Source organism: Micropterus salmoides, unplaced genomic scaffold, assembly GCF_014851395.1.
Source record: "Micropterus salmoides isolate LMB-PRFRI ecotype aquatic unplaced genomic scaffold, ASM1485139v1 Ms_hic_scaffold_1, whole genome shotgun sequence".
Taxonomy (NCBI): Eukaryota; Metazoa; Chordata; class Actinopteri; order Centrarchiformes; family Centrarchidae; genus Micropterus; species Micropterus salmoides.
Window position 1 is genome coordinate 45687384 of NW_024040040.1, and position 20868 is coordinate 45708251.

Consider the following 20868-nt stretch of genomic DNA (forward strand, 5'->3'; position numbering starts at 1 on the left):
AACAGCTTCGATTCAGCTGTAGGTTACGTGTTGCCGACCAGCTTGGCAACATAGACTGGAGCAAGAGATTCAGAGTGGTGAGTTATTAATTTGTAACAAATGTATCTTTCATCCATAAAGTTTTAACTGAGCTCTGTCTCTACATCACAGTAACAACTTTATGTCCTTTGACTGCCTGGAGGGTAGCTAGTGTTAGGAAGGGAGAGGAAAGGTGTGTGCTGCAGCTCAGTGTTTTTCTACCGGTATTTTTGAGGGCGTGTCGGAGTAGCTGCTTGGCGAGTGTTATGAGGCGCATTTAACTTTCATCCCTGTGTCGTCACAGGGATGAAAGGGAAGCAGCTGGACTACTTTTTGAGTCAGTAATGTAGAGGTGAACTTCAAGGTGTGTCAGCATGCTGTGACATCACTGTTGGGTGTGGTTAAAAGTTACTCTTCTGTGTAATCAGTTTGTTAGAAGAGAGGCAACTGAGTGAACTCACTTCGCCACTTACAAACACAACAAATCAGTAAATGTCACGTTTGACTCCATTTCATTACTTATGGGAGAAAATGTCTTGTCAAATGATTTCGTGTCAACAAGTTGTCGTGCAACGAAGAGCTTGGCTATAATAGTCAGGATTTGCCGAGGACCAGACCTGATGCAAATGAAGTATTTGTGCATTTGTCTGAGTCTGAAAATCTGTTTGATGCAGCATTTTTCAGCCAATGCCATCATAAATATTTAAGACTAAGAGATTATCTCTCCAAATTACGACATAAATTGTAATTAGCATTGGCTCTGCTGCCAGAAAAGAGTAGATCCAAACCATGGCAGCAAAAGCTACTGAAGCAATATGCAATAGTAATCATTGGTTGACACATTTATTTAATCAGATGCTTTATTTTATGAATACACAGTTGAGGGCACCAGGCAGTTTCTTTTTATGTTTAGCCTTAAACTGGTAGTGACTGAAACTCCTTAAGCGTTGTTTCCACAATGCAGTTAAATTGATTTGGTGGCATTTTGCAACTGAATTAAGACATGCCCTTAAAAGTCATACCACACCGTCAAAAGGATGTTCCCTGTGGGGGGAAAGTTTCCGTGTTTTTGCAAGAAACTTCAGAATTAATTAAAAATCACATCAGGGGATGTCAAGGGATTTACTTCAAGGCTCAGGAAGGCAGCCCTTTTTCTGGTGAGGCATCCTTCAGTGAGGACAAGTCTGTGTTCATAATTCCATTTTTCATCAAAGTGTGTTTTAATCTTAAGATTCTCAGTGCGCTGCAGACACATCTGAACAGGGAATCCACTGTTCTTATCATTTATTTTATTCCCTACCGGTCTTGCCTAAGCAATTTTAACTTTAAAATTATAGATTTCCTCCAACAAGACATGACTGCTTACTGTGCATAATTATATTTAAAGTGTTCATAATTTTAGGATTTGGCTGACGCATCTCCCATCAACAGAATCCAATGCATTTAAGTGTCACATGAAGAAGAACTTGCTGCATTACTAAGAACACCAGTAACAACTAGTCTTTGAAACATCACGCTGCCTTTTGTGTTTGCAACCTAAACAAAGCGGGGAACATGAGGTCTCAGCCTCGCCACAGAATTATGCAGGGAACATTGAGCTACTGGTCACTCCTAATACTGACTCCCTTTGAAGTCAGAATCTCTGTGGCCTGCAGTGCCGCTTCTTCAGGCCGAGCCTCTGAGCACCATTCTGTGTGTGCCAGGCAGGAAATCATGGCAGTCTGACAGTAAGGACATGCTGTAAACCCCAGAGGACAGATGGAAATGAAAACACGGCTTTTATGTATTTTCTCTTACCAACCAGCAAAACCAGAATGTGTGTGTGTGTGTGTGTGTGTATATATATATATATATATATATATAAGAAGAAGTGTAATTACAATACAACAAGACCAAAGCTGGAAGTACACTCCATCAGAACTGCTTGTTACATTGCTGCATTGCTTCAGGAACCCCCTCACTATACAGAAGTCTGACCATTTCTGTAACTTTCTGAAACTGTCAATACGACATTAACGCCCTCTTCACTCCATGATTGGCCAGCTGTGTGGAAATAAGAAAGTAAGAAGGATTTTAATTTTTTAATGTCTTTCAAGAAATGTATGCTATTATCACCATATTTAAACGATATCACTTCTCCCCCTTAGGCTGGCTTTTCACTTTGCCTTCCAGTGTGGTAGGTCAGATCATATGTAAATGTAACTGGCTGCCCCCGAGAACGTACTGCACGGTCCTGACTTGAACCGGCGACCTCAGGTGTGGGAGGTGGACACACTGACGAGGAGGCTAAAACCCATGGGCACCAGCATCAGTCGCCAGTGCGTCTCTTAAGGTGTTGGGGAGTGAGGTTTACTCACTGCACAGCCTCGCTGGCTTCTGTCACACATACACATTTGATTTCCACAACAAACTAGTTCTAATCAAGCATGACTCTACCCTAAGAGTCTACAGAAATGCTAGCAGCTCCGTAGGCACAGTGAGTGCCTTGAGCTAAATGCGAAACTCAGCATGCTATTATGCTTACAACGACAATTTGAAGATTGATGGTCTACATCGCCATCCATAGAGCCATGCTGCTTGCGTAGCTAAAAAGGAGAAGGTGGATGCAGCCATAGCATCTGGAAATATTTTACAGTGACACCAAAACGTAGATACAGAAACCACAGGTTGAGATATAAAACCTTTTGTAGCATGACTCTCCATTTAGAAAATGATTTTCCAGAGGGGAGGATTATTTGTAAACCGATGAATTTGCCCTGAAAGTCCACCATTCAGAATTCCTAGGCTATTACAAGAACACAAGAAATCAATGAGACATTTTGCTGTGAACTGCAGATGAACTTGCACTTCACTTGTTTATGGATTTTAATTAGGGCCAAATAGTCTCATGAATTTATGTAAAGCTCTCATACACCAGTCTGTGTACATCACAGACAGAGCTGGGGGAATACGGCCAGTGGTGCAGGCTGTGGAAGAGGTCTGTGCTCTCCTGCCAAAACACTGCATGATGTGAAGTAGGCACAGTTATCTCTGCGCTGCGTCTCATCTTTTAGTCCCTTTTCAGAGACACTGCAGTTTCCTACTGGATGCTGCCGTGATTGACACTAGAAACTCATCTCCTATTCCCCTGCTTCACAACGACATGTCAGCTGCAGAAGCTGATGAGATGTAGAACCCAAACTATGAGAAGCAAGTTTTTGCCCATTTGAATAATGTGCACCTAGGAGAACACAGATTCTCTCCCATACTCTTTGATGTATTTGCTGTGAAAAGATGACTCCTGACAGTGTCAGATTAAACCCCAGACTCTCTGAAAGTAGCAAGAAAGAGTGTGTGTGTGTGTGTGTGTGTGTGGGGGGGGGGTGACACAAAACATCACTGGAGTTGTAATCTCGTCCTGCAAAGAGCTAAACCACAACACTGGTAGTAAATGATGTATCAGTCACAGTGGGATGTTTCATTTGGCACCCTCGGAGAAAATCACATGTCACTCTTTGAGATTGGAATTAGTTTTGAGGGCTGTTTATTCGCTTCTGTACTGAGTCAATGTGTTGTGTTACACAAACCAATATCTGCATAGCTGTATCAGCAAATAGGGAAACAGAACAAAATCAATTCCAGCAGAGAAGGCACTGTATTGTGATGGCAGCAGTGACAGGGACTATTGTGAGCTTCAATTGGCTGTATGTTTGCTTCACAGTGTTTTTTTTTTTTAATAGATTTCACAATCTTCATCTCTTTTCCTGTCACCTCTCATAAAAGCACGCCTTTTTAAAATTCAAATTATCCTTTGGGATGCTGAAATTAGCATCCTGAAATATTCATAGCAAGTTTCAGAACTTGAATTGTACACCTCCAAGGACTTGAACAGGTACTGTATCAGCACCGCCTGTGTTGGTAAATTTTTCATGGGCTCTGTGCAGCAGAACTGAATGAATCCTCAATGTTACACACACATCAGATACATTAACTTTGTCTCTTCAAACTGATTCTTTATCAAAATACAGTTTCCTAAAGTCCCAGTGTCCTAAAGTAAATTACCAACGTATATATTTAAAGGTCTTACTTTCAGAGTTTTGTCCATTTCCATTATGATAACATAGCATTTGCTGAGATGTGGAACACGTCAACATAAACAAAATTTGATAGGGCAAGAATCTCAAGCAGTGAAAAGGTCTGACAGCAGTGCCTAGTTGTGGCAAATTGTCACAGGATTAATTTAGTATGTATTAACCTTACGAGTGATTGTTTAATAAAAAAAAAAAAAACACACATCTTAAAGGAAAAAAACCTAAACATTTCACAAGACAATATCGGACAAAAGTGTGAAAACAATGTAAATTTGTGTAACAGAAAATGATTGTAGAGATTTTTTTGTTCCCTCTCTATTATTCATCTCACAAATGCCCAGACTCATGTTGCGAAACTTTGCAGGGGCCTGGTCCCTAGATTGAGAACCACTGGACTATACCTAACCTAAATAAAGTGGTTAAAATAGCTTCACATTGACAAGCTAAATGCATTGATGCATTAACAATCTAATAATGGAATATATGATAACTTACTTACTGCTTACTAAAGACTTTTGATTCTTCAATTACATGTTGCTGATAATACTTGTGTAGTTGTACTTAAATAATATCTTACATCCAAGACTTTTACCTGTAATGGAGTATTTTTTACATTATTGGTACTTTTACTTGGTAAAGGATCTTCCACTTGTGTACGCACAACTACAGAAAGTACATTAGTACATTGCCATGTTTAATGCTGCATTAGAATTCTTTTTATCTGGTAGCAGTTAATTCAATTAAACTTTATTTATCCACACAAGGGCAATTGTATGCTGCAGCACACCACCTACCTCAACAAATACACACACAATAAATAGGAAAAGAAAGAAAGAAAACACTGTTATTTACTAAGCTACTACAATCCAAAAATATAATCCTAAAAATCAACATCAGGGTTTGGTCAGCGATACTATGTGGAATCATTTAGCCCTTTGTCTTGACCCCCTGACAAAGGTCAACATCATTTCCTGTTTCTTGTTTCTCGGCAAGTGACAATGTGAGAAATGTAAGCAGTGTTTTAAATATGGAAGAAGAGACTGTAATAACAAGGGGATAGTTCACGGAAGGGCATTCATACAGTGGTATTCTCGATATGCTTTTAACATATTGCGAATTCCACTAAAATGTTGTTGTTTTGTGTTTTGTTTGATGGTGTTTTTGCCCCCTTGGAGCCACCATAGCAAAGGACTAATGACCATCAATATGAAGGATGGCCAAAACTCTGAAAATAAGATGTTATAATAAGCTGGCTTTTGATGCATATTTTCTTATATTGAATTGTTGTCTACACTCTGAGGTAGCGTACTTTATTTCTCTGCCCTTCTGTCTGTAATAAATAATCTTAGGCACTTAAAGGTATGGATGACCTTGTTGTACACTATCAGGATGAGTTTAAAGAAACTGAAAAATTTGCATTGAGCATTTTAAAGCAAACATGAGTACCTGGCATCTGTCTTATGTTCTCACCTGCTACTCAATGTCAGCTGCTGTCTGTTGTTTCCATTTGACAGAAGCTATGGAAAAACACAAATGTCTCTAGTGACGTGCAAACTGTAAAGACAGAAATGATGTGCAGACTCCAACAACCAAAGAGATGTGCAAACTGAAATGAACGGGGTGAACAATGGAGGGATGAAACGACATCAGCAAACGGAAACAACAACAGATGTCAGTCCATATTAAGCAGCAGGTATTAAGGACATCAGACAGATGCAAACGCCACTGAAAGGTAACACAGTGCAGCCACTAACAACCAGTTACAAAAGCAAAACAATGATTCAACAGCAACAAAATGTGTTAACGAGATAAATATGCTTTAAAATCTGAACAGTATACAATACTATTTTGTAGTTATAATAGATGAAGAAGAAAACATAACATTGAGTTGGGCTGAATATTTTTGTACGTTTAACACTCTAGGTTATTATGCTCTGAGGTGGGAGAGTACACACACTCACAGCCTTGAAAAGAGATCATCTTCAGGTGTGATAAACAACACAAATACTGTCAATGAGTCTCTCAAGACATGAGAGTTTCTAGCAGCAACAGTTTTCCTTATGTGAAAAGTACACGGTATGATAGGATGAATTGATAAACAAAGCTTGCAAGATAGCTTCATAATAATCTCTCAGAGACATCTTTCCTATCTATGTGAATGGACATTATGATTATTATGAAGGCCCGTCTGCATTGAGTGTTTCCATTTCTAGGCTCATCAGGTAACCTATTTCCTGTGTTCTCTGGATGAGTAGATTTAATGGTTTTGAGGGATCACAATGCTTCTGAAAGCACCCACAGAATACTGCAGCTGCACTGTTTCTTTGGAGAAGACTACTGTGATTGACAGACAGCCTCGTAGAAGGCACTGAAACCATCTTTGAAACCTGAACAGTTGGAGCCAATTTTCCCTTTGCCTCTTCCCAGAGGGCCGGATGCAGGACACAGGCATGCTGAGCGACCATAGACTCTCGGGGGAAATTGAAATTCTCTGCAGGGAGAGAGAGAGGGGAGTCTTTCGAGGGCCTGGTTCGCACCTCCTTTTGCTCTCAGTATGACATATTTTTAATAAGGGCACAGGCTGTCGGTGCACACACACACACACACACACACACACACACACTGCTCCTTTTCAAATGTATGGCTGGAGATTTGTTTTACTCAACAAGCAAATCCAAAATTTGCAAAGCTTCAAAAAGACAGCATAAACAGCAGGAGAGAGCTACAGTAGGCATGCAAACACTAGTTGCCACCTGTCAGTCAATTGTGCATTCAGGATCCATGTTTGACACGTTCTTGGCAATCTAGTGCTGAGCAACAACTTGAGGGCCTTCCTGCTCACCCACAGCAGCTGTGGATGAGAGTGATTAGAGTGCTACTTTTCTGTGATTGACATCACTCAATCATTTCACCACACCGAGGCTTCCTCTAATTAGGATGCTCAGTTGAACTTGTTCTCTCCAGTACATGTCTGACGGGGAGGACTTGACATGCAGCGCTGTGGTGATTAGAAGTTATTCCAGTTAGTTTCGGAGTAAACTTTCAAAAGGTGGTGGTTGTGTACAACAGACACACCGAGCCCATTTGGAGGAGCGATTTTCCAGTGAAGACAGGACGTAATGCAAGCGGAGGCGACTGAATGAAGATCAAATTAGTCAAAAGTACTCTGCTGAGAAACGAGGAGGTTGAACAGATGGGCAGTTAATGGAAGTGAAAGTCTGGGTAGAGCATACAGCAGAGGGGTGCACACTGCAAATAAATGTCCATTTGAGTGATTTTCTTTTTTAAAACTCTAAAGATTCAGTTTTTAAAATCACTTTTCTCAAAACAATTAGAAATAAGTTCCAGTATCTTATAACAAGGTATGGTTGAGGACTAAATCTTTTTATTAAATTAAGAAAATAACTTGCCTTAAGAATCATAAACCAGTTTAAATTCAGTGAATCTTTACCCCCTGGCTGCCTGAGTTAGCCTTTTCAGAAAAATACAAATTTATACATATATTTCGGTTTGTGTTCTGTTTTATTTTCTGTTTTTGTCTTCTTTATTTCCTGTCTGTGTCCTCCCTGTTGATTTCCCATTTAATCATCAGTGTTGTTGTCAGATTGTCTTTCACCGTTAGTCAAGCGTGCCTGCCTGTTCTTCATTCGTCTCTCCATTTGGATATCCTATGCCTGTCAGTTTTCTGTGGATTTTTTGTGTTTTGGACTTCACTCCTGTTTTTTCCCTATCCTGTCTGCCTTATCATTATTTTATGTTAGTGCTCACCTTAATTTGAGTCCTAGATTACATTTAACTGACCTGAAAGTCTGCACCTAGGTCATATCTCTTTTTACCTGTTGCCACGTTTGACACCACCTGACATTGTAAATCACAGATTGCATCTGAGAAAAAGTTCTTTGAGGACTTTGGAGAAAACAGTACTCACCGATATGGGTTACATTTGCTGTGATCCATCCATGCATACCACTGATTAACATGAAATGTAAGTCAGAGGACTGCCCTGATTACTGGCAATATGTAACCCAGCAGAGCACTGAAATAGCTGACGTCAAAAGATGGAGGAGAGAGAGTGAATAGGGATATGTTTTCCTAAGTTCACACATCTCTTCTTGGGTGAGGCAATCATTATATGATCACTAAGCTGCTGCTGCTGTCAAAGAAGAAATACCAGCCTTGACATCACTGAGTGAGGTGCAACGATACTTTTCTCTCCAAGATGTGGATACAGGATAGTGGATCAGATTTCCAACCAAATATGCAAATTTAATGCACTCACAAAAGGAAGATGCATGTCAAATGGTGTGGAGAAGAGCTAGGGACTGGATAATAAGCCAGCAGTTTAGGTTAACTTTCAAACTACTACATTATGTTTTACTGTATAAAAACTCTTAAGTAAGGCCATTATTTAACCATGATGCTTTAGTTTGTAATGACATTGCATTGATTATTTCTCCATTCTGAAAGGTAAGCATGGATTTGGATTTACATCTTGCTGCCATCTTACTGCTGGAAAATTCAAATCTGGCCAAGAGAGGAGGAGCAATAATCATCATTATGGCTGTTGGACAGTGGAACTCAAGCAAACTTAACTTGAAATATAATTGACATTAAACCATAACGTTATTACACAATACGGAATAATGGTTGTAAAATGGCCACAGGTTTACATATTTTATATACTTGCGTTAGCTTCAGCTTGACAAACTACAGAGACACTGAACAGCATTTTGCTGCCCTCCATAGTTACTTGGTTTTATTCTGAAAAACTGGAAAATCTGTGTTATCAAAATGAACTTGCTGAGACCACTAAGTTCCTACAGTTGTTGCCAACAGATGAGTGTTAAGAGTACTTATCTGTTGTTTCTTTGCAGAGAGAGCAGTTGATGTAGTGAAGGAACATATGCTAAAAAACAAAATCCGTTGGAAAGTCAGTTTTTTTTTTACTAAGTAAGTCTTTAAAAAAATCTGTCAATTGTTTAAAGAGTTGTCAAGCTTCTTGATTGCTGAAGTATAATGTTTATGAAGTGATTTGACTGATATGAGCTCAAGATTATCACCGTTTAAATGGGAGCAGCTTTTTTGCAGCACATCTCCTCTCCATATGGAAGACTTTTGTCCTAAGAGAGATTACTGTGCATGCTTCCTGCAGCAATACATATAAGGCCAACTGTGTGCCTGTAGCATGTGCTTTTGAACTCTGGCAAGAGAGGGGGGGGGGGGGAGCGTCGTGCAACAGTGTTCCCTGTGGGATAGCATGCTGTAGAACACACGCATTAACTGAGTATAGAGAAAGCGATCCATCATTAAATGAAGATGCTGCACAGAAACCTAATATACACAGAATGAGGTGATCAATGAGTGCACAGTGCCACGTGTTAGGACAGGCAAATGTCACACATTTCTCGAAGGGGATACGCTTTTGAGGTTTATCGCATGCCTTTTCTGTTGCCTCAGGAAATGTGTTACAAAGACACAAAAGGGGGTTTATGTCAAATCAAATGTCTTAATAAGATATAGGCTACTGTAATGCTTAGGAATTTTTAACATGTATTTAGTTTGCCCTCTACAAATGCTGTTATAAATGTTAAATGGTGAACACAAATAAATTAACAAGGTAAATCAGCTTTACAGATGCTGGCTAATTTGTGACTTAGATGGAGCCAAGATAGCCATTTCCCCTGTTTCCAGGTCTTCATGCTAACCTAACCAGCTGCTGAAAAAAACAAAAACAAACAAAAAATAAAAATAATAATAAATGTATTTCCCAAAATTTCTATTTGACTAACTATTTTAATATGAGCTGCGTCTTTGCAAAAAACAATAGCTTATAGGCTCAAGTCTCTGTTAAGTGTAGGGCAGCATTGTCCCCATTCATTTCCGTGTTTTAGAAGGTCCAAAAGAGTTTTATTGCCACCTGTTTGATATTAAGGCTGCTTGCTTCAGCTTTAGGCTACTGGGCAGGAACTTAACATGACAACAGTCAACCTCCACGATCCTGAGGTTGAGAAAAATGAATATTCAGCCGTCCCACTCTCTGCAATAGAGATGAGGCTGTGCTACTGAAGTCACGGCTCCCTCTACAGTTTGTACAGTGGAAATTCTCTATGTAGTGCAGGAAAACAATCAAACTGGCTGTGTTGAACAGTCGGGAGGACACACCGGAGACGCGTCTGGAGAATACACACACATACACAGCTTTACTGTGAGATGTGTGTCTCAGTCGGCAGCGGATAAAAATATTCTTACAGATACAGTAGATATACATCTGGAATACATCTCATTTGGGAGGCTGATTTACTGTTTCCTGCGGACAAAAATGTCTCATTCTTTGAATACTTGAGGAGTGACGACAACTTTCCTCTTTCCGGACTTCAGCCTACTCTAATCGCCGAAGATACAGCGTGGAGTCCCAGAAAACAACAACACGGATTTAACAATGCAAACAGATCAATTTCCCGATCGGGATTTGCAATTTTAAGCGCCAGGGAGTTTGGAATCTCTGCAGCGGGGACACCAAGCAATGTTAACTGCAGAGATGCGTGGTTTGCTGAGGTCCATGTCCATGGATGTTGCGGCTCGGTCGGGCTGCACACGGTGCCTTTGGGTGGCTGTGATTGGACCGGACACAGACTGGGGCTGACTGATGTTTGTCCGAGAGGAAATGTGTTGGGTAGGAGATCGATATGACTTTCTGGCGTACGCGAGGGGGGAGATGCCAGTCTACAGGAGCACACGTATTACAGTGAGGACGGAGGAAAACATGCAGGCATAAGGATTTGTTTCACTCGGATTTAAATTCTGAATAGACCAGGACGATCTTCTAACATCAGACATTTATGTACATTTAATGTGATGTGTTTTGCTGCTTTTGCAAACTGTTTCAAGATTGCATATGGAGAGTATTTGTTCTTGCACTAAAGTTTTTTCCCTCTTCTTGACTGTGATGCATGGGACTTTGATGTTACATCACTGGTTTTATAATACATCATCTTTTTGGACAAATCTATTTCACTTGGACTTGCACTCCTAACAGCTGCATTTATGGGACACTACAAAATTGTTTAAGGAAGAAAACAACCAGTTGCCTAATTTTGAAATTCAGTAAAATGTATTCACAAATGCCCGGCAACATGTTAGTTAACTGGGTTGTATATTGTGCTTTTATATTTCCGCTGTTCGCAGTGGGGACAGCTTTCTCGGGGGTCTTCAACGCCACAGATAGAGACATTTTTACAGATGATTTGCTGCAGGTCAAGCTCACACAAGACAGAGCAACTGAGCGGTGGAAACTCCAGTTGACTGATTCCCATCCCAACCTATATTTTAACCAAGTGGATGTTTTGCACTTGAGGCAAAGGTCCTCCACCACCCACAGTCACATATTTAAAGTCATCCGGGCAGCTGCACTAACCATGTTGTCTAATGTTCCCTTTTACATGCCCCCTGTGAAACATTCAGAGTTTACAAGCAAGTGGAATGAGATTTATGGGAACAACCTGCCTCCCCTGGCTCTGTACTGCCTGTTGTGCCCAGAGGACTCTGCTGCCCTGCAGTTTCTTAAGAAGTTTATGGATAGGATGGCTGAATATCCAGACTGGAAGGTGACCAGTGCTCCTAACGATGAGGTTCCCATGGCGCACTCTCTCACTGGGTTTGCTACTGCTTATGACTTCATTTACTCCTACCTGGATGAACAGCGGAGGGATGTTTACCTCAAGAAAATTCGCTCTGAGACAGAGGAGCTGTACGAGCTGTCAAAGTACAGAGGGTGGGGGAAACAGTATCTCCAAAATCATCAAACCACTAACATATTAGCCATCCTGACTGGTGCAATTGTGGTTGGATCACATGACGATCCAGAGTCAATGATCTGGAAACAAGTGGCAGTGAACTACATGGAGAAAACAATGTTTCTCCTAAACCATGTTGTGGATGGCTCTCTGGATGAGGGGGTAGCCTATGGGAGCTACACAGCCAAGTCAATCACACAGTATGTCTTCTTAGCTCAGCGCCATTTCAACATTGATAACTTGCAGAACAACTGGCTTCGGGGACACTTCTGGTTTTATTATAACACTCTGTTGCCGGGGTTTCAGAGAACAGTTGGCATTGCAGACTCCAACTACAACTGGTTCTATGGGCCGGAGAGCCAGCTTGTTTTCCTCGACACATTTGTCATGAGGAACGGAACGGGTAACTGGCTGGCTCAACAAATTAGAAAGCACAGACCCAAGGATGGGCCCATGGGACAGTCGTCAGCCCAGCGCTGGGCTACACTTCATACAGAATACATCTGGTACAACAACCACCTCACACCGCAGCCTCCCCACGACTTTGGCAAAGCTAGGATGCATATTTTCTCAAACTGGGGTGTGGTTACCTACGGAGCAGGGCTTCCCAACGGCCAGGGTAATACTTTTGTCTCCTTTAAGTCTGGCAAGCTGGGTGGCCGTGCAGTCTATGACATTGTCCATGACAAGCCTTACTCCTGGGTGGAGGGCTGGAACAGCTTTAACCCAGGTCACGAGCACCCTGATCAGAACTCTTTCACATTTGCTCCTAATGGACAGGTATTTGTGTCTGAAGCACTTTATGGTCCAAAATACAGCTACCTTAACAATGTTTTGGTGTTCAGTCCCTCACCTACCAGCCAGTGTAACAGTCCATGGGAGGGTCAGCTGGGGGAGTGTGCTAAGTGGCTGCGCTGGACTGATGAGGGGGTGGGTGATACCAGCGGGGAGGTGATTGTCGCCTCCTCACACAGTGACACCATGTTTGTGAGTGGGGAAGCGGTGTCAGCTTATTCCCCCGCTATGAGATTGAAGAGTGTGTTCAGAGCCTTGGTTCTGCTCAACTCACAGACTTTGCTGGTGCTCGACCACGTGGAGAAGTGGGGGGATTCACCTGTAACGTCCCTCAGTGCTTTTTTCCACAATCTCGACATTGATTTTAAATACGTTCCTTTCAGATTCATGGACAGATATAACGGGGCGATGATGGACGTGTGGGACGCTCATTATAAAATGTTCTGGTTCGACAGCCAGGGTCACAGCCCTGATACCAGGATACAGGAGGCAGAGCAGGCGGCCGAGTTTAAAAAGAGGTGGACTCAGTATGTCAATGTCACTTTTCCAATGACAGGCACAGTCAGCAGAGTAGCTTACGTGTTACATGGGCCATATGTCAGAGTATCCAGCTGTAGATTTATGGATAGTAGCAAAAATGGTGTGAGGCTTTCTTTAATCATAAATAACACAGAGAAGATAGTCTCCATTGCTACAAACTATAAAGATATAGGAGCTAGGATGACTTATTTAGGATTTGGAGGTCACTGTAAAGTTGAGGATAGATATCAAATCACACGATATGGCCTTGGGACGCAACTCATACCCAAACAAATCAGCAGCGATAATCAGCTGTTTGACTTTGGTTTCACAGTCAATGTGATAGCAGGGGTTGTTCTCTGTGTGGCCATAGGATTTTTGACCATGCAGAGAAAGTTTTATGTCTGCTTCAGCAGGCTGATGCGTTACGCCCTCCTCTCTGTGCTCATTCTGTGGATAGCAGAGCTGCTGTTTGTGTCTAACAGCTGCGATCAGCTTCTCTGTGGGGTAAAATGGAAAGGTGCGGGTGCCAAAAGTGAAGTAAACAAACAAATCAGACTGTACGAGCAGCGCCGGCTTCCCCTGCCCACCGTCGTCATAACAACCCTTCCCGGATCAGGATCAGAAATACTCAAGCACCTATTCTATAACAGCTCAGACTTTGTTTACATAAGGGTTCCCACTGAGCACGTGGACATTCCTGAGACCGAGTTTGAGTTTGACTCTCTGGTCGACGCCTGTGAGTGGTCAAGGTCAGACGCCGTGCACGGGCGGTTTAAGATTATTCAGGGCTGGCTGCATTCGCTGGTCCACAACACCAAGCTGCACTTGCAGAATATTCAGCTGGTAGAGGGCAGCAGGGTCAAACTGCCCCAGAGAGCTGGGCCCTCTAGGGACAGAAAGAAAAGATCCAGAAGGAGAGAGCCGGCGTCTGAGCTCAAGGGCAAATTGAGAGCCAGTCTAGACAGAGATGCAGAGCATGTTAGGGAGATGAGACGCCATGTGGCGGAGTACCCGAATGCCCGGGTGGTCCTTAACATGCGCAGTGGAAGCTGGGCGCTCAAACTGTCTTTCATTCAGGAGGTTGTGGGACCTTCCCTGAGGACAATCTACTTGGTGAGAGACCCCCGAGCGTGGATTTATCTCATGGTTTATAACAGCAAACCCAGCCTTTACTCCCTTAAAAACATCCCGCAGCACCTTTCCTTGATATTCAAGGAGGATGCTGTCAAGGATGGGTGCCCAACTGTGGCGCCGGAGTTTAAGATAATCCAGAGGCTGCTGTCCCGTTCAGAGACAAACCCCATCCTGATACTGGCTCATCTGTGGCTGGCTCACACCGCAGCAGTGCTGAGGGTCACCGAGGGCCTCCCCGAGGAGTCCTACCTCCAAGTGAGGTTTGAGGATGTGGTCAATTTCCCGCAGGATACAGCGGAGAGCATACACACATTTCTGGGGGTGCCCGTCTCACCCGCAGCTCTCAACCAACTTATATTCACCACCTCCACGAACCTGTATAATCTCATGTATGAAGGAGACATTTCACCAGCCAACATTAACATGTGGAGGCAAAATATGCCTCGACGGGACGTCAGACTAATAGAAGACGTGTGTGGGAGTGTGATGAAGAGGCTGGGTTACACTAGGTTTGCCAGTTAACTTACTGCTGCTGGTCAGCTGATATTGAGCTGTCTCGTTTACTGTAGCTGCCAGAGTTCTGTAAAGTCGTTTTTCTTTTGCACTGACCTTACATTTTAAAAATATGTTACAAGTGGAGGAAGAGCTGGGAAGCATTTCTGCCTGTGTTTTTTTTTTCTTCTGTTAGTTGTGTTAGTTGGGTGTATGTACGGTGTTGTACAGACTACAGCAACAGATGTTTTTGAGGGAGGAATATTTTACATTAAAATAGGTGCAAGGGAGATTATGTTGTGCTCCCCCCCCAGCAGCCCTTCACACTTACTTGTAGCACTTTTATTGAATGAGACTTTAGACCTGTCTTTCATGCAGAGGAATATCACAGAAGTTTAGCATAACTTTAATGTTATTGCAGCATCCCACAACAGCTCAGTTTCTCAGAAGATTATTTGCTGTATGTCTTAGTAAGAGATGAAACATGAATCCCTAATCTGTGACGTTAGAGAGCTGTTTTTGCAAAATCTCTATTTGTTATCACTGGCATTATTTTAAAAATAAGACTCGCATTTATAGACAATCTTCTAATTTATAGCTTTGGAAGAGATTTGGATGTCATGAATTTAATTTGCGTGCTCGTTCCCTTTAAATCTAAAAAAAGAGGCTGAAATGTATAGACAATTTTGCAAAAGCAGATTGGAAAACCGATGATAGTAGTGCTTTATTGCTCTAATATAGACATATGAATGATATGGATTGTATTTTCATTACATCAGTAGAGGGACTTTATTTGAAGCTCAGAGATGTCATGGCGGTTTGGTGGCTTAGCACTTTCACAGGGACTCTTTTGATTGTATGTGGGATTCAAAGCTAAACTTTACCATATGTACTCAGCTTGGAAATATAAAAACCTCTGAATATATATATGAACCTCTGAAGATATTATGTCTAGAAGAAGTATTTATGGGTTCCAAAGATGCATATCCCAAAGGATCAAGGATGAATATGATTATTATAACTCCCTTTGGCATTTATTGAATTAGATCAGAGGGAAGTGCTTAATAGGGATCAAACTGGAAAAAAAACTGTCAGCCTTGACACATTTCTAGTCAAAGCAATTTCCAAAGCATCCCCCTCAGCTACTAATATTAATCTGCAAAATGCCATAACTGAGTCTTACCCTGTGTTTTATTGCTGTGCTATCCTCACTATAAAGGCCTGCAAAAGTTGCCATTTTATGTCGTGGTCAATCATATGATCATATGGGCTCAGCAAGCAGTGGACTGAACAGGGGGATGAATAGCTAAAAAAAAGAAGAAAAAAGCCAGAGACCATGTTTACTCTGTGATGTTATGCTCTTTGGCCTCCTTAGTAACCTTTGATGCTGTCTTGCTTAACATTTCTGTACTGTAAATGGATCACATGTAACATGGAGATGGCACATTCAGTTATATTGCATCTGTACACAAACAAACATACGTGCCCATTTGGAAATATCCATCTTTCCTCAGCTAGAAACAGCCCTGTTTGTTTTCATTCGCGATGAACACTGAAACCCTTGACTGCCTGGAAAACCCGTTTGATGTTTGTGGTCTTTGAATGTGTAGACTTGGCAGACATGCTTTCACTTTGGTGTTGCAATCCTGTTACCAACTCTGTTTTGTATTTGCTCGTGGGGATATGGTTCCTTGCTTCTGTGGCCTTGAATTACAATCATTTCTTTATAAGGGTTTTCTGTGGGCTCTGGAGCAGGAGGTGGAGATAATGTAAAGAAAATATTAAATTCATAAATATATAAGCAACCAGTCTTTGTTTGGATGTAGTGATTATTGCGCTTTCATAATAGAATGGTCCATGTGATTATATAACATCAATCCTCAGTAGCTGCAGATATACTTATACTCATGTTAAACTACTATTATCTATCACTACAAAAGGCAGAACATAAATCTAATTTGTACATAGTCTCACTATAGTGACTTCTAACCCACTGGCAAAATGTCTGCTTATGCAGATGTCTCTGTGCTGCCACAATTAAGATTCAGCAAAATCTCCATTTTATTAGACATGGGTGACAGAAGCCTAATTGCTTATATGGTGACATGCATGACAAGGAGGAGCCAACAATTACAAACATGTCAGGAAATTCTTAAGTCATGCTCTGACTGAGATGGGGCCTTCACAGAAGCAGGCTTCGAAAGAGCACATGCCGCGTCTCACTTCTCAGAACGGTCTCAGTGAGTCAGTCATTTCATTACTCATTTGTTTGCGATCCTTCCTGTAACACTCTAATGCTTGGCAGTGTCCTCAGCGCCTAATCCTTTCATGCAGAGGCACGTTATTCACAACCTCAGGCTTTGGATGGGAGGTTTCTACAAGTCCGGACTTGTCTGGTTGTTAATTGGCCTAATTTTTTGACACATTTTATTATTTGATGGTACCACTAACTCACACAATATGTTGCCTTTATATAGCATTTATTGGTTGTAACTAATTACAGACTGATGCTTTATGCAGTTATAAGCCATTATTGATCATTTTTGGGTTGCCAGGTTGTGATCTTGGTGGCTGGCCTTTATCTTCATCCAGCTGGCAGTACTGTGTTTTGTACATTTGCACTTTACTTGAGTATTTAACTCTATTCTAGGCCACTACATTTCAAAATGATAATACTATATTGCTTTCTCTGCTACTTTTGACAGCTATAGCTAATATTTAGTTTCCATATTAAGAGTTTACTTATATAAACATATAATGAGTTTTTGAATAAACCACACTGGCTTATTGTTGGTTTTTGTTCAAACAAAAAAAAAGTATCTAGTTGGGGCCCCTTGTCATGTTTTGGGTGTCTATAAGTTGACAGTTTGGACAAAGGGTGAGTTCTTCTCTACATCTCTCAGATGGTTTTCATTTGAATAGCTGTTGTCCAAAATATCCACATTTTAACTAAAAAGGTTCAGATTCATTTCGTACATTCTGCTGATAATACTTCTGAAAGGTTTTTTTTTCTGCATATTTCCTATATTGCCAGAAGAAAAACTGGTTTGTCTTTTTAGCTGCAGGGTATCTGCACCGCAGCCCAATTTATTAACTATTTAGTATCATCTCCAACTGGACAGTTGATGAATTATTGTAAAACCTTTTGTCTTTTTACAGCCTTTTACAACTGCAATGGAGTAATTGTAGATTACTAATTTTTACTGTGACCCATGAGCCTTTAATAATGACTTGCATGTGTAACTGCAGACTTAATGTGTTTTTTGTAAATGTCAGTATGTAGTTAATAGACTGATGTAATCCAGATACCCTGCAGCTAAAAAGACAAAGGGAAGTGTCAGGCCAGAGGAGGAGAAACACCAGCCAAAGAAATTTTTCACAACCGGCAAACACCTCTCTAATAACTGACCTCTGAAGAATTGCGGTTTATTAGTCATTAATGAAGCTATTTACAGTAGATATCTACTAATACTTTAGCCATCATCAGCTTTTGGGCTGCCAGGTATGAAAATGCCTCTCTGGTGCTTAATACAATCATGACCAGTCATTAATGACTTTATTAGCCCTTTATAAAGTACTTGTTAACATTTATAACAGCAGTCTTATTTGCAGACTACTGGGTCACACTGACTCACCAACAAGGGATATTTTTCACAACCTGGCAACCCAAAAGTGCTCTTATTAAAAGGTGGGGTATGCGATTCTGGAGAATTCCAACACCATAACAAATACCGTGATATAGAACAGTAAGTAATCTAACTAACATTAGCCAACTGCCACTACAGTTGTTGCTGCAAACAGGACGAGACAGTCCCAGAGCCAGCACACCAGCTCCAAACCGTGATGCTCAAAGCTCTCCTGCTACTATTGCTAACATCACAACAATAGCATGTCTTGGCCAACTAGAAAGTAAGCTGGATGTATGTGGGCAAGTCATTTAACTTTACCTGACACACACGGCTGGAATAGTGTTACGTGTCTCGATCCGAGCCACTTTGTTTGTTTCCCGTTTACAGAGCCAGGGCTGAGTACAAACATCAGATTTTCATTCCAGCCCACACACAGAACAGATATTTGCTGAAACTCGTCTTATAACTGATCTATTAAACATTAGTAAATGATTTATTAACCATTAATTAAGCCATTATTTTAAATCCATTTAAAAAGGGTACATTATAAGATGGTATTATTGATTAATTTTTTTTTTTTGCTGGAACACAGATCACTTTTTCATTAGACGGCACAAAACATGAATTTCCTTGCTTCTTCCCTATAAATCTAATCAGACTAGATCACACATTAGGTGTAGATAATGTCTACCAATGTAATTTAATGGAATCTTAGAAATGGGATAAAAATAAAGCTATATGTTGGAGTGGGTTTCCCATCTGAAAATAACACTGCAAACGGCAGACAAATGCTTCACAAAAACCTTTTGATGTGTGATCACAAGAAGCAGATTTGCAGAACTAATTTAAGCTCAAAGGTCGCCTCATAGATTATCTTTGATGTTTGATAACCAATACATAATTGCATGAAATAGGGTTTTATGGAGAAAATGATGAAAAGCTGTATTATAATCTAAATCCATGCAGCAGCTTGGGTACGTGTTCAAGTACCGTTCTCAGACTATTAAGTACATGGGAGGTTATCCACATAAAAAAGGGTGGCTCAATTTCAGCTGAGTAGTCATACCCTTCCCTGTTCCACCTTTATCTTTCGACACTGGTGAGTCCAAGTCCCAGGAGAGCCTCTCCCTTGCCGGTAGCCATCGCTCCTGCCACTGCTCATTAATTAACCTTTGCTGCAGCCACCATCAGTCAGAGAGCAGCCTCATATTCTGGAGAGGAGTAATCATCAATACTGTATAAGGCTATTGTGCTGCAGAATTAGCCTGCTGATGGAAAGCAACTCCATCTTTTGTAAAGAGTTTTTTGTATCAATCTGATGTGCATGACTTGATGTGTGTCCTTCATATGACAGAGGAGAGGCTCTGGATGTGTTCAGACTTTACTGACAAGGTGTAAGCAGCTGGCGATGCCGCTCTCCTACATTTCACTTTGGTAAACAATGCCCGTGAGGTCTTCAGATCCCACTGTTCGAAACAACCTGCTGATGACACCGCTGTGTTTGGAAATGGAGAGACGCGCATACCCAGGAACTGCCATTAATAAGAGTTGACTTGCGAGGAAATATGGCACATTGTCAATTTGCAGCTGGTGGCAAGTCATTTCTGTAGTGAAAATGGGATCTTCTGTGCCAATAAAGCACAGCAGCAACTGCTAATGAAGCCCAGTCTGGTCTTATAGCGCAGGGAAATCAGACCAGATGAGGCATTTTGAATATCACTTCAGGCAAATCTCTATACTGCGGCAGGCTCACATTTTTGAATCAAAAACACCGCTTAAGCCCTTACAGAGTCCTTATTGCCAATGTCTTTTTTTTTCAGTTTGACAGAACATATAAATATATTCACAATATAGGACAGCCGTCAAAATGAGATAATTCCACATTAGCTGCTGAGCTGGATGATGGACAGTAGTCATGTGTTCTCTGAGGATTTATTTTTAAAATGTGAGGCTTCCAATGTCCTTGGTGCATTTCAGTTAGAATTTATTATATTTGATTATTTGCAAACATAATTTTAGTGCAGTTTACTTCATTCCAAAAAGCTTCCTCTGACCATTCTTCTGTCTCAAAGTCAAATGAAAGTCTGCTGAAATTGAATTTTTTTCCCGCTTAGCAAGATGACGTGAAGTTATGACTGAGGACTTTGCTTTGAGAAGTTATTGACTTTTTGACTTTTAAAGTGAGACCCTGTCAGCTTAACCTGTCTCTCTTGACATTTTGGTTAATCCCCTCTGTTGTGCTGTATATCACAGGGTTTGCAGGGCAGGCGGCGCTCTCTGACTCTCAGAAATTGAGCCACCGTAGTATTACTTTGTGCAGGGCTCCTCTGTTTCTCCTATTTCAACCACTGTGGTTTGCTGGCTGTGCAGAAACGAGCAGAATGATGTGTAAGCTGGAAAAACAGATAAAAAGAA

General features: G+C 41.2%; 1 protein-coding gene across 1 annotated transcript; it reads left to right on the forward strand.

The window, feature by feature from the left end:
- Positions 1-10198: 10198 nt before the first annotated feature.
- On the forward strand, positions 10199-15746 carry LOC119911978 (dermatan-sulfate epimerase-like protein). Its single transcript, XM_038730953.1, has one exon. It carries the CDS (start codon positions 11198-11200, stop codon positions 14852-14854), a length of 3657 nt encoding a protein of 1218 aa, XP_038586881.1. The 5' UTR covers positions 10199-11197; the 3' UTR covers positions 14855-15746.
- Positions 15747-20868: the final 5122 nt, after the last annotated feature.

What these genes read in the sequence shown, in the direction of transcription:
- LOC119911978 (XM_038730953.1), top strand. Translation starts at nt 11,198, where the DNA reads ATGTATTCACAAATGCCCGGCAACATGTTAGTTAACTGGGTTGTATAT.